Here is a 15153-nt window from a genome sequence, read left to right as displayed (position 1 = left end):
CACAGGATGAATGAGAATCAACTATGTACAGTTATTTTTCTCTCGAGTCATTAGCAACTTTCATGCGAACCGTACCTCTAAATACTTGAGTGTTTATTTCCTCTTGGCTTTCTTTATAACCTACTAAGAATGATCAAATCAGAAATTGATGGAAGCTTTCGGTTATTTAATAATAGTTGTTACACTGTAAAATCTCCAAAAGACAGAACCTGTGTAAGAGAAGGGAAGTTCAACATTTTCCACTAAAACATAGTGCGTTTTATACAATGGATCCACATTATCTTAGGAATGTACAAGATCTTCAGAAATGACATTTGTACAGGGGGGAGCCCTGCTGGTACAGTGGTTAGGGCACTCAGCTGCTAACCAAAAGGTGGGCAGTGTAAACCCACCAACTGTTCCTGAGGGAGGGAGGGAAGGAGGGAGGAAGGGAGTTGCAGTCGTGGCAGTCTACTTCCACCAGGATTTGCATTCTTGGAGACCTGGTGGGACACTGCTGCTCCATCCTGTGGGGCCCATGTGAGTCTTAAGCTATCACTGTAGTTCCTACTCTCCGAGAGCTTTCAGAGTTCAAGAAAACCAGACTCAGTGCCATCAAGTTGATTCCAACTCATAGAAACCCTATAGGACCGGTGGACGTGGGCAGAGAGCCCTGGGTTATTTCCTAGTGGGTAACAAGCACACCGGGCTGCAGCTGACTATAAGGCAGGCAGTTGAGCACCCCTGGCCACAGTGTGGGAGAGACAGGCTCATCACACACGTGGCAGTTCTCTGCCCTATAAGGTCTCAGAGTTGGAATCAACTTGATGGCAGTGGGTTTGGCTTTGATTGGTAATTCTTGGAACTCATTTGTGTATTTGTTGTAGATTGTAAGTATTTTCCTAGGCAAGAATATTTTTAGGTTTGTGCCTTTAATTAAAAATAATTTATGGCTTATTGCCAGTGTCACCAGATGTACTTCTCAAAATAGTGTTCAATCTTCCCAAGTGAAAGGGATTGATAGAATGTTGTGCAGTGTTGCAAAGCATTTCTGAATAAGTGAGATCATCAGAGCAACAATGTTCCAGTGGTTCCAAATGGGCCTTCAACTAGTAAAGTCTTTTTCCTGAATAGTCAGTACTGGTCTAAGAGTTCCCTATTTGGGCCAACATTGTTATTTTTAATGAAAGTAGAACTACATATTGATCTCAAGTGTTTTTGGATACCAAACACCTGGTTCAACTACAGTGTTGTGGTGGAGTTAGTAATTTTAATATGGCCCTTTTAGCTATCATCTTGTACCTCCCCAAAATACGGTTGGATGGGACTGCAAATTAGGTACTTTTGGCCCACCAAGTAGATTGGACAATTTTGTTAATGCAATTAAGGTGCATGGAACGTATGTATGGGATTGGTCAATTTTGCTATCCTGCTAGACTGGAACTAATCCCATAAGGTGGAGAGGGAGGGACCTCGTACCACCAGGAAGAGCCAGGAGCAAACCATGTTTGTTGGACCCAGAACCCCTGTGTTGAGAACCTCCTAGTCCCAGGAGACACGTTGTAGTACTGGAACATCACTGGAGTGCTAGTAGGAACAGCAAGCATGATCGAGAAACAGGAGACCAGTGTGAAAGGACACTGGCTTCCCACCCCACAGAGCAAGAACGCTGCAGTGAGCTTGCAGACCTTCCCCTTAGAGAGCTGGGTGCCTTTGGGTGGGAGGCTTCCTGGTAGTAGACTCGGGTGCCTCCAGGTAGAGCCTAAAGAGCTTTGTAACACTTAGCAGAGTAGAGCAAAGCCCAGGTCAAGAGTGATCACAGCCAAGAAGCTGCCTTGATAGACAGGCTGTATCCTTCCTCACTTGATTCTCACCCTGAGTTGCAGCTTGCTATCTCCCTCACAAGCCTCATAATTGTGAGTATCATGCCATGGACTAATAATTTAAATTTTGCCTCCACCTAGGAGGATGTCATGAGACTGAAGAAAGGCTAGTTGTTGAGATACATTGGTTTATTAAGGGGCTTACCGGCTGGCTCCTGGTGGAACCTGGATCCACTTGTTGAGTGGAAGTGGAGAAATGCAGCAGTGGAGAGCTGGATTGAGTCTGGCTACTGATCACTGTGGACGTGGTTCACTAGAACTAGAGGAGAGACAAACAATGGTTTCTGGAAAGGGCATGGGAAGTGAAAATTTTTATTCTTAGAAGCTGTCGTTGATTGTTTTTACCTGACATGGCAAAAATGGACGTAATGGGTGTTAAATTGCAGCTCCAGGGGCAGAAAGGCCTGTCTGTGAACTCTTAAGCATGTCTTCCCTAATCATCCACCCTTAGTCATCCTAGAGAGGTAACTTTCCTCGGTTTGATGTAGAAGTGTTCTGTTTACATGAAGGAGCTCGGGAGTGGAGTGGGAGGTGCGCTGAGCTGCTAGCCACAAGATCAGTTAGAATCCACCCGCTGACCCACAGGAGAACGGTGAAGAGAGAGTCTTGGAAACCCACAGCGTTCTTCCTCTCCTCTTTTGGGAGCTCCGAGCCAGAATTGACCTGAAGGCAGTGATTCTCCCCTGAATAGTACAATGTGATTTTGAGTTTTATATGAATGGAATCAGTGTGTGTATTAGTGTGTGCCTCAGGCCATGGAGAAAGTTGTTTGCAAACAAAACCAAATTGAGTCATAATGAGATAGTTCAACTATTCAGCCATATCAGGTAGATAAAATAAATTATTGTTAAAAAAACAAAAGAGAGTATGCCTTTGAAAAATCTACCTATATATTTGAGTATAAGCTGACCTGAATATCAGCTGAAGCACCACAATTTTACCACAAAAGCGCCATTAAGACTGTGTTGAAAAACTCGGCTTAGACTCTAGTATACATGGTATCTGGCTAGCTTCTGGCCCTTCTGATTCCCTTGCAAAGAGCCGGCGTAGTTTACTGTGACCTGTAAGCTATAGGCTGCAGAGTATGAACTGCCATGTGGGAAGCTTGATCCTGTATGTTAGACAAAAGGCTTGCTAAGCCTTGTTGATCAAGTCTCTAGAACATGGTATCACCAGGGGTAATGACAGGTCCACAGTCCCATCACATACTGTGTGGATTCGCGTTTGGAAACCTGAGTTTACTGATATACTTCTGATTTATTTTAAGGATCAAATAGCATTATATAAAGTTTTTTAATAAAAAAATTGTCATTTCTCTTTTTCCCCTAAAATTTTCTTCTGCCGTCACTGAGATAGCCTTGATGTAATGGTGCACATTTAAGATAGGATGACTTCAAGTTATGAATAGTTTCATGCCCCATAAAAATTTCCTTATAGCATTTGTAATCCTCCTCGTCACCAGAGGCCCCTGGCAGTTGCTGAAACTGCAGGTTCAATTGCAGTGTGAATAAACTCATATGAAGGAACTTGGAAATTATGGAAGAAACAAATAGAAAGATAATGGATTAAAAAAAGTTTTGTTGACATATAATTCACATGTTGTATAATTTAATAGCTCAGTTACATTAAGAAGAGTTGTATAATTATCACCACAGTTTTAGAACATTTTCTAAATTCTTGCACTTACCATTAGACGCCCCCATTTACCCCCAACCTCTCCTGCCATACCCCCAAGGAATCAGTAATCTAGTTACTGTCTCTCTAGGTTTATCCTATATATTTTTTTTCGTGATCATCCTAGATTTTTTATACAGAAAACATTTTTAAGTCAAATACTAAGAACAATAATGAAGTAAAACATAATTGAAAAGGAAGCAGAAAATATTAAAAATGAAAAGTAAGGAAGATCCAGTGATAGGGCACTAAATTTCAACCTAACTTCATTAGTAGCGTTCTACTTTCCAGTACCTTCTGCATGATAGCAAGACTGTTCATGCCCTGGTCAGTGGGGATTCAGCAGGGGGCTTAATCCACGTGTATTTGCACTTCATTTTTTTAATTGAAAAGGCTTTGAAATGGGTCAGACGGGAGATCGAATGACAAGAATATATTTTGACCTAACTACATTTCCCTTAATGAACTTTATAATGTTCTTTCTAGGATGATAATAATAGGGCTATTCACATCCTTCAACTCTGATTGGAAGGGCTTCACCGCCAGCTTGATCCCTGTGTAGACCTTGCAAATAGACTTTGGGCTCCCACTGTGTCTCATAGCCATCTGCAAATTAGGTGTTCACAATTTAAACTGATACCATTCCCTCCTTGAGGTTTGGATCTCACAAGCTGGTGGGCTTCTTCCATGTGGACTAGCTTGACATCTTACTTAGCAACTTGTTTGAAGACACACCTTTATGACCCCAGATACTGTTCTTTCTGATAACCAGGCACCATCTAGCTTCTTTACACACCTTGCTATAGCACCCGTATCTTCAGTGGTGATCTCGTCATCAGGGGGAGCAAGCATCAAGTAAGACCATGCCATAAGAACTAATTGTTCTTAGACTGGGGCTAGAATAAAGTGCCAGCCTCAAATCCATTCATGCATCTATGGTTTACATAAGTCTCTGGTTCCCCTTAGAGGCATCATTGTCATTTTATGTTAGAGAACATTATCAATCAACCCCCTGGGACATTACTTCCACTGCCATCAAGTCGATGCTGACTCGTATAGACTTTTTTTTTCGTATAGACTCTTTTTTTTTTTAATTTAAAAAATTTATTGGGGCTCATACAATTCTTTTCACAGTTCATATATATACATACATCAATTGTATAAAGCACATCTGTACAGTCTTTGCCCTAATCATATTTTTCTCTTCTTTTACATTTTATTAGGGACTCATACAACTCTTACCACAATCCATACATATACATACATCAATTGTATAAAGCACATCCATACATTCCCTGCCCCAATCATTCTCAAGGCATTTGCTCTCCACTTAAGCCCCTTGCATCAGGTCCTCTTTTTTTTCCCCTCCTCCCTCCCCATTCCCCCCTCCCTCATATGCCCTTGGTAATTTATACATCGTTGTTTTGTCATATCTTGCCCTATCCGGAGTCTCCCTTCCCCCCTTCTCTGCTGTCCCTCTCCCAGGGAAGAGGTCACATGTGGATCCTTGTAATCAGTTCCCCCGTATAGACTCTTAAGGACAGGGTAGAACTACTCCTGTGAGTCTGATAGTGGAATGTTTTTGGTCACGAACTTTTGAAGCCCCTTCATAGTTTGTTGCTGCTAGTTGGAGACATGCAGGGAGCTGAAGTGGTGCAGTTTTGTTATGGATTCTCTCAGTCTACTCTTAGATAGGTTCCCACCCAGCAAACTTGTACTTTACGATGCTAACTCTATAACATTGTAATGTTTACACATTTTCAAAGTTTTCAAATACTTTAATATCTCTGAGAAACATTAAAAAAATTTTTTTCCAGATGAATTTTTTAGGAGCATTTAATGAAATACTAGGGGCATACTGAGTATAAGATTGCTGAGTCAGAATGGACTTTACGGTAGGTAGTTTGTTTTGGGTTTGGGTATAGTGTTAGGAAAAACTAGGAACTCAAGAGAATGCATATATTTTAGAAGAGACAGGTTAACCAGACAACTAGAGGCAGTACATGCTTATTTTGTAAGATCTCTTAGTGATTTTTAATATTTGATGTCATGTTTCTTTGATCTATATTATTTGTGCTAACCGTTTTCAAAGAAAAAAATGCCGTGTATGTTTTTGACATTTCATTTTAGTTTATTTGATGCCCAGTTTTATCTTGCTTTTACTAAAGTGATAGAGAAGTCAATCAGCATTTGATGTAATTGAACTATTCCTTTAAAATCCTTAGGGGGTCCCTGTGGCATAATGAGTTATTTATCTGGCTATTACCCACAAGGTCAGCAGTTCCAAGCCACTGTTAGGTGCTCCCCTGGAGAAAGATGAGGCTAACCACTCTCATAGAGATTGACAGCTTTGGGTGCCCGCAGAGGCAGTTCTACTCTGTTGTGCAGGAACGCTGTGAGTTAGAGCTGACTTCTCAATGGCAGGGAATTTGTTGTTTTGGTTTTATTTATTTATTTATTTGTATATTGAGAAAACATCCCAGTCAAGATCAAGTCCATAAGTCTGATATGAGCCCTTATATCCAATACTAGTCTTCAGACTCACAAGGCACATGCAATGATGCCAAATGAAGGAAGATCACAGGGCAGTGGGTCAAAAGTCTTGTGGGTCCAGTGGTGGTGGAAGCATCTCATTGCTGGTGTGGATCAGTTCTCTGAGCTCTCTAAGTGTGGCTTCTTAGAGCCTGTCAACAGGCATCTGTAGCAGACAGTGTGTCCCACCGCTCGAATCCTGCTTCTGAATGTCACGATGATCTTGAACATACTGCATTTTTTCTTTACTTTCCAAATCAAATGAGGAAGTATAACTTAGGAAACTTTTTATTTTCTCATCAGAGATTTCATTCCCCAAAATGTCGTGCTGGGGATTTGATCCACTGGTGTCAGTCTGAACACGGTTATCGACTGATTCCAAGATCGAGAAGGTTTCCAGCATGACATCTTTGTAGAGATTCCTCAGCAAAGCCCACTCTTCTCGAGTGAAGTTCAGAGTAACATCCTCAAAGACCACCGAGCCCATGTTGGGGTTTGCCGGGTGGACTGAGGTCCTCTCGGCGGGGACAGGACCCGCGGAAGAACCCAGACAGGACCTTTGCCGTTTTGGTTTTTTAAAAAATAATCCTTAGAATATTTTAAAAATCATAGCTGTAAGTTTACATGTAGTTTAGTATATATACAGTATGTAAATAGTCATGTTTTATAAAAAAAATCTTAACAAAATTCAGTTACCATTTTTCTGTAATTTAAAGCCAGAAACCTAAATGGGAAAAAATATCTACTACTTACAAATATTTATAGTTTTATAGGAAGCTTACTGGAAATTATATGTGGCTGGAATTTTATGTATTTAAAAATTAGATTTAAGGTTTATCAGTAAAGTTTGTATTATATCAATTTTTTACATTAATGTTTCCTGTTGAACATTGTGATTTATCTTTTGTTCATGATTCTCAAAGACTGCAATTTATTAAGGAATAACGTTGATGGAATTTCAAAAATACTATTCGTAAACTTTTAGAAAAATAGCTTTATACCTCAATTTGTTCCAGAAAGTATTTAAGGAAGATGTTATTTTTATGTTTATAGAACTCGGGTTTTTTTAGTCAGTGTCTTGTTTTCTCACGTGTACCTTGTAATCTTTTCAGGCAAAATGCTTCATGGATTTCAAGGCTGGGGGCACCTTGGGCCACATTCTTGGGGCTGCTTACAAATACAAAAACGAACAAGGATGGTAAGTTTTTAATTTATTTGCAATTTTGACATATTTCTCTTAGTTGTTACTAAGTTCTGTTTCTCTGTATTGTAAGAGAAACATAGCACATTATGATTGAGGTGTGGAGTAGGACCCTATTTTACCTTGTCCCTATAGCCACTAAAAACATGACCAGCTCTTGCATTATTAGGCAAGCTACTTCTCTTAGATGGCCTGTATGTGCCATATACAGTTGTGTTCTCTGCCAAAGGTCTAACTCTTTGTGTTTAAGTCCTTGTTAGACTTTCTGACTGCTGTTGTTGGGTGTCTTCACTTGTGGCCTTGTGAGTCCAGGAGACAGAATAGCCCACAGGTTTTCCTGGTGACACTCTTAGGCGCAGATTTCCAAGTCTTCCTCTTGCAGAGCTGCTGGCTGGCTTGAAACTCACCCTTCTGGCTAGTAGCCAGACTCTGAGCTCTTTGTGTCAATAGGGCTCGCTCTGTCTTTTAGGAATTTGTGATATGTACTCTATAGAGATTTGGGGGTTTGCAATTAACCTTGTTAGTCACCATCGAGTTGATTCCAATTCATATTCATCTGACCCCTCTGTGCAAAATGTGCTCCAAAGGGTTTTTTAAGTTGTGACCTTTTGAAAGCAGAGCCCTAGATCTATTTTTGGAGGTAGCTGTGGGTGGATTTGAACTGCCAAACATTTGTCGAGTAGATGAGTTTGCACCACAATTAACCTGACCTAAAGGTTTTAATCTTTTTTGTGTGTGTGTCAGTCTGCTTTATGTTTATTTATTATTTTTTTAAACATTTTATTAGGGGCTCATACAACTCTTATCACAATCAATTGTATAAAGCACATCTGTACATTCTTTACCCTAATCTTTTTCTTTTTTTTACATTTTATTAGGGGCTCATACAATTCTTATCACAGTTCATACATATACATACATCAATTGTATAAAGCACATCTGTACATTCTTTGCCCTAATCATTTTCAAAGCATTTGCTCTCCACTTAAGCCCTTTGCATCAGGTCCTCTTTTTTCCCCCCTCCCTCATGAGCCCTTGATAGATTATTATTTGGTTTTAATCTTTATTTTTGGTTCTTGTGAGAACTTCTAAAACCTTAGGCTTACCCAGTGACTGGAATCTTGGTTGTCTATGGGAGTCCCAGATCAGACTTGAGGATTTAAGCTTATGAGCTCTGTTTGGGTTGGGGTAGGACATGTCAGAAAGGCCTACCATGTGATGAGTCTGAGTTCATCTTACTTTGGGCAATGATTGATGTACTGCGACCTCAATAAAAGCTTAGACACTGAACCTCCAGGAGCTTTCTAGTTGATGATAGCTGTTTCTTTGGGGGAGGGCAGTGCCTTTGGGACTTGAGAGTTTTCACTTGGGAACTTTAGACCTCACCTTTTTATGTCTTTTAATCTTTAATCCTATTTGCTTTCATAAAACTGTAGTAGTAAACAAACACTCTCTTGAATTCTGTCAATCCTTTGAATTCTGAAGCCAAACTAAAAATTCTTTCAAATTGTACCCAAGGGGGTAATGGGAATCCCCAAGGTCATATCATGCAGATCAGAAGTGAGGAGTACTGGGAGTTGCAGAGCATAAGGTTGATAATCCTGAGGGGGTAGTAGAAAATCACAAAATTGTAAAAAGTCAGGGTGTTATGGGAACCTCCAACTTTATGGCTGCTAAACCTGATAGTCTGGAGACCTGTGTCCTTAACTTGTGAGAGCTGATCTAGCTTTTGGTGGTTCTGGTCAGATGATGCTACATTTGTGATTTGATCTCAGGACAGATTGGAACTGATTCCTCCTGTAGTTTTAAATGTCCAAGACCATCTAATCTGCCACCCTCAAGACACAGATGAAGGTACTCTGAGAACCTAATGAAATACAGAACCTTGCCTCGGTGGAGCGAATGTGTGTACTTGCTGGTGCCTTCTATGTCTGGCTGAGAGTTTACGAATTATTGGTTAAATGAATTCAGACGGTACTGCTCAGGAATTCAGTCTTCAGGAAGACAGACCGCCCACCACATCTTTTTCTGTGAGCTGCTGGTGGGCTTGAACCACTCTCCTTTCCGGTTACCAACCAAGTGTTTAACGCTCGTGCAGCCAGGGCTCCCTCTATTCCATTTAGGACAAACCCATGGTTGTCAGGTTGATTCCCACTCACAGTGACTGGACATGAAAGAGTAGAACTGCCCCAGAAAGCTTCCAAGGCTTTAAGTCTCGACCAAAGCAGAATGCTTGTTCTTTTTCTTTATGATCAAGTGATAGTTTTGAACCCATGACCTTTTGGTTCGCAGCTAAGCACTTAACAGCTGCACCACCTTGGCTGACTTGATGTAATAGTGTACATACGCCCTAGGACTGGCTCTGCATATGGAACTCTTCTTTTGTTCCCTGTGGGTTTCTGAGACTCGCTCTTCATAGGAGCAGACAGCCTCCTCTTTTTCAAGAGGAGCAGGGTTTGCTAGCTAAGTTAAACTCTAGTTTTAAGAAGACTCAGGGCATAGTTTTAGTTTAAGTTTTAAGATGATCTCAGGGTAATAGTTTAAAGGGTTTATCCAGTTGTCATAGCTCTAGAAGTCTGAAATCCATGAGAATTTGAAATTCTGTTTAACATTTTCTCCCTTTTGATCAGGATTCGAAACATTTATTTAAATCAACATGGTCCGTAATGGTAGCCAGACACCACTCAGTTCTTTTGAGCTCCTGGCAAAGGAGGCATTTCTTCCTCCTGTTTCTAATTCCCATTTGTCCTTTGTTTTCCAGACCAGTGGAAGCCAACTGTGCCTTGTATTGCTACTCAAACAGTGAACTTTAACATATTATAAGACCAGTTAACTGGGACGCATGACCCTAAATTTCTAAGCCGGGTTACCAGATGTCATGAGATTATTAATTGTAAACAGGCAGGTTTATCAGTTCTTCCTAAATACACACATATATAAGAATAGCTACTATATGTGTATGTGACATATACATATTATACATATATGTATATCTATGACATACATACAAACCTATCACACAACTTTTGCTAGTTTGTTTTTGTGTCCAGTTTATTAACAGCAATTGCAGTAATATGCTTTGCAGTCTCCCCTTAATGAAAGCCATATTTCTGTCATTAACCACAGTGAAATTACTTTAAAAGATGTATGTGTAAGATATGGAAATAATATTTTTATAATTTATCAAGGGACCATGAGGGGGTGGGGTGGGGTGGGGAAGAGGAGCTGACTCCAAGGACTCAACAGAAAATAAATGTCTAGAAAATAATGATGGCAACATATGTACAAATGTGCTCGATACAATTGATGGATGGATTGTTAGAAGAGCTGTAAAAGTCCCAATAAAATGTTTACGAAACATGTAAATAGGTTTATGATGGCTTTTAAAGATGTCAAAAATGGAAAACCTCCTTAGCCAAAAAAGGAAGTGAAGGACAGGAATGGGGACTTAAGTGGAGCCAGTGGTGAGCGCTTTACCTTGTGCTTCTACTTAGGCCCTGCGAGAATTACTCCCCTCTGGTATAAAATACATCCAGTTGCAGTGCACCCCCTCCGCACCCACGGTGATTACACAGTGTGGAGAGGAGATCACATGCTTCAGTAACCTTCGACCTTATTTGTAAGAAACATGCAAACAAGCCTTTACGAGTTTTCTTCAGGTGAAATAGACCAACAACCCCCTAATTATTAGTCTCAGTGGTAGTGATGTGTAAGGAGAAATGACAATATTCAATTCTGTTATTTTTAATTGTATGAGTTATAACACAATAAATTTCTGAGGGACATTTAAAGAACAGCATATGAAGTAAAAATTAAGCCTCAGTGAATCCCCTCTCTGTTAGTTACCACTGTTAATAGGCAAGTCCGTCCTTCCAAATTGCATCCTGTGCTTTTACGATTGTGTGGATTTTGTCTTTGTTGGTCACGTTGTGTGTGTGTGTGTTCTGTACGGTTTGACATATGGTCAACGAGGCAGTCATCATTTTCTTTTTAATTATCTTAGTGTTTAAGAGCATAGGGTGCCTTGTTTTATATAACAAAACTGGAAGTCTGGAGTAGAGGTGTGAATTATACAAGGAAGGGGTCTTAAACACTTATGGAAAAATTTAATTATCAATTACATTTTCCCCAAAATTCTGTTCTTGAAGCCTCCCCATGTGTTCACTCTCTGCCCTTCATGTTGCTTGTTTGAGTCTATCTGACCAATTCCTGAAATGAAAGTGTTACAGTAGCTCTGTTGAACAAAGGCACATCCCTGTGACATCCAACCACAGGTGTTTATTTTTGCTGAGAGTCTATAGGTCCACCGAGCAGCTCTGCTCTTGGCTGAACTTGCTCATTCTCAACTCAGCTCGTGTTCTGCAGTTAGCAGAAGGTTGGTCCACTGGAGGTTGACTGTCCTCGAGTGGGCTCAGTAGGGTACGCTGCTGGACCTGCTTCATGTGGTCTCAACCTTCAGCAAGCTGCCTCACGCTTACTACAGTAGAAGCAAAGGTGTTGAGAGAGCAAAAATACGCAAGGCCCAGTCTTGGAACTGGTGTGCTGTCACTTTGATTGCACTCTGTTGGCCAAATCAAGTCATAAGATCACCCAATTGAGAGGAAGAAGGACTAGAGCAGCGGTTCTCAACCTGTGGGTCACGACCCCTTTGGGGGGAGGGGGACTGTCAAACGAGGGGTCGCCTAAGACCATATTTCCAATAGTCTTAGGAATGGAGACACCGCTCCAGGCAGGTCCGCCCACATGCAGATATGCACACATACCAGGTCACCACATGAGGAACTATATGAAAGGTTGAGAACCACTGGGCTGGAGGGTTGTAAGACAAAGGAGAAGGACACGGAAACCGTCCATCACAATGGTGTACATTGTTACTAGGTTATTGTGTGTGTTTGGTTTCCTTAAAACGCACTCTTAAGAGTCTGTTTCAACTCACAGGGACCCATCTAGTGTCTCTGAGGCTGTAAATCTTGACAGCAGATTGCTTCATCTTGCTCCTCTGGACTGACTGCTGGGTTGAAGCCTGCTGGACTTCGGGCCACCAGTCCAGAGCTTACCTTGCAGTGTCACCAATAGGAGTTGCTGAATTATCTCCCAAGGAAGTGGTACTAAGTTAACATTTTATCAGCAAACACTGAGGGTGCCCTTTCCATGTCACTAGCAACAGTGCACTTGAATTACTCTACTCTTTAATCTTTATTAATCTAGGATCGATTTTTAAATGTTTTGTAATTTTAGTTTTACATTCATTTTTGTAATGAATAGACTTAAAATACTCCCCATATTATATAACAACCATGATTATTTAAATATTCTTGGCAATTTCAAAATAATTCAGATTTTCTTTCTACTCAACATTGTTTTATTTACCTGATAACTTGCACCCTTTCTCAATGTTCACTTATTTTAAATACTTCTTTTGCTTACATGGCGAACTAATTCAGAAACATTTTTCTTACATGTTTTTAATCATTGTTTAGCAAAGCTTTCAGATTTTTGCTATAGAAAGCAAAATATACATACATGCACATAAACATATATGAGGAGGCTTCAAAAAGTCCATGAAAATGGAATTAAAAGATAATGGAATGGGCTTTTTTGTTGTCGTTCTCCCCACATATGTGTGTATGCTTGTGTATGCACATTTTCATTTTGATACATATTTACTTGTAAATATTTCAGTGTGTTTTAAAAATTTGATTATAAAAATGGATCATTACCAGAACTAAGGGAACACATAATTCCTCAATATTAAAAGCTGTTTTGTCAGAGGAAGCCAGCCCCTAACACATCATTACGGGTCCGGTAGGCACAATTGTATAGCGATAATAAGTAAAGATCACAGTAAAGTTATAGAGAGCATGAGAGATAGAAGAGAAGTATTGAAATAAATGGAGTCAGACACGGTTCATGATAGCATGCTCCCCTCAGCCCCGCTGATGGTCCACATGGAGGGAGAGAGATATTTAATGCTAGCCCAGGCTTTTATATTTTCTGGGGACATGCAAGACCCCTAAATGCAGGTGAGACATAAAGTCACAGGAAGGGGTTGTGCTATAGGTAATACAGTAATGAGAAGGGGTGGTCTAGGGAAATACATGCAATAGGAAAAGGAGGGATTGGGGGTATACATGTGACAAGATGGGCGGATCCTAGATTTAGGATGGCAGCTTAACTTTGACCTGTTTTCTGGATCTCCATAGGAACCATTATCAGTTGGGTTTAAACCCCACCTACAGGAACCAAATAGATGACTGCAGGCGTCCATTGTCCTTAACAGCAGGGAGTGGGGCCCACTGCCATCTGCCAACTGATGGCCCTCAGGGAGGATGCCTGTTAGCATCTGACCTCCCCCCACACTATCTAGTGTTTGTATTTCCCTGACTATTCCATGAATGACTTTTCTGGTTAAGTTAGTCTACAGGCAAGGTGCGTCCATTGCATTTGGCTGATGGGACTCCTAAAAACCAACCTCCATATTAAACGAAGGGGGAAGTGCAGAGTGGAGACCCAAGGCCCAAGTGTAGGCCAATGGAGATCCCCTCATAGAGGGGTTTAGGAGAGGAGATGGGTCAATCAGGGTGCGAGGTAGTACCGATGAAGAAAACAGCTTTCCCCCAGATCCTGGATGCTTCCTCCCCCCAACTACCATGATCCGAATTCTACCTTGCAGGGCTGGATAGGACAGAGGCTGTACACTGGTACATATGAGGGCTGGAGGCACAGGGAATCCAGGGTGGATGATACCTTCAGGACCAAGGGTGTGAAGGGCGATGCAGGGAGAGTGGAGGGTGAGTGAGTTGGAAAGGGGGAACTGATTACAAGGATCCACATGTGACCTCTTCCCTGGGAGAGGGACAGCCGAGAAGGGGGGGAAGGGAGACTCCGGATAGGGCAAGATATGACAAAATAACGATGTATAAATTACCAAGGGCACATGAGGAAGAGGGGAGGGAGGGGAAAAAAAAAGAGGACCTGATGCAAAGGGCTTAAGTGGAGAGCAAATGCTTTGAGAATGATTGGGGCAGGGAATGTATGGATGTGCTTTATACAATTGATGTATGTATATGTATGGATTGTGATAAGAGTTGTATGAGTCCCTAATAAAAAGTAAAAAAAGAAAAGAGGATAAAAAAATGATTAGGGCAAAGAATGTACAGATGTGCTTTATACAATTGATGTATGTATATGTATGAACTGTGATAAGAGTTGTATGAGCCCCTAATAAATTGTTAAAAAAAAAAAACAAAACCAACTTCACTGCTATGGAGACTCCTGCCTCGTAGTGACCCTATAGGACTGGCTAGCATCGCCCTGCGGGTTTCCATCCAGGCACTAACTCTTTTTTAATGGGAATAGAAAGTCTTGGCTTTCTCCTGAGCAGCCAGTCGTGGGTGATTTCAAACTGCTGACCTTGCATTTAGCAGCCCATCGTGTAACTACTATGCCACCAGGGCTTCTCTCTGAAGTCTTTTTAAGAAACTTTAGGGAAAAAATTTTTTAAAGCCTCTTAAAAAGTAAAAAAACCACTATCTTTTTCCTTTCCACCTTTCTCAAGCTAATTTCTTTTTTTGTAATTAAGTCTGACATGCAGCGTCATCCATATTCTAGATCTGCTTGCATCCTCAAGATACCATTTAACACAGCATCTTAGATGTATACTGAATTGGTGGTTAGCTCTCAAGGCTTTTTAGGATTTAGGTCCAATCTCTTTGGTAGCAGGACTTCCTAGGTCACATTGTGTTCCTCCCTTCAGAGATAGAAGTCTGATTGTTTCTCTTTGTGGAAGGCAGGGCATTGATGCTCATTGCCTCCAGTTACTTGTCTCATGTTGATTTTGTTTCAACTTTATAAAACGGTGATATTCTAATTTTGAAGATCAGA

At 40.8% G+C, this 15153-nt stretch overlaps 1 protein-coding gene across 2 annotated transcripts in view; it reads left to right on the top strand.

Moving 5' to 3' along the window:
• The window catches only part of SMARCC1 (SWI/SNF related BAF chromatin remodeling complex subunit C1), a 138701-nt gene that overhangs the window by 19374 nt on the left and 104174 nt on the right, over positions 1–15153 (top strand). For both annotated transcript variants that reach the window (XM_075547258.1, XM_075547257.1), the window contains exon 3: positions 7181–7266. In XM_075547258.1, coding sequence (XP_075403373.1) covers positions 7181–7266 — 86 coding nt within the window. The remainder of the gene's footprint in view (positions 1–7180; positions 7267–15153) is intronic.

This window comes from Tenrec ecaudatus, chromosome 4 (assembly GCF_050624435.1).
Source record: "Tenrec ecaudatus isolate mTenEca1 chromosome 4, mTenEca1.hap1, whole genome shotgun sequence".
Classification (NCBI taxonomy): domain Eukaryota; kingdom Metazoa; phylum Chordata; class Mammalia; order Afrosoricida; family Tenrecidae; genus Tenrec; species Tenrec ecaudatus.
The sequence above is the reverse complement of the archived record's forward strand: the minus strand, read 5'-3'. Positions and strand labels throughout refer to the sequence as shown.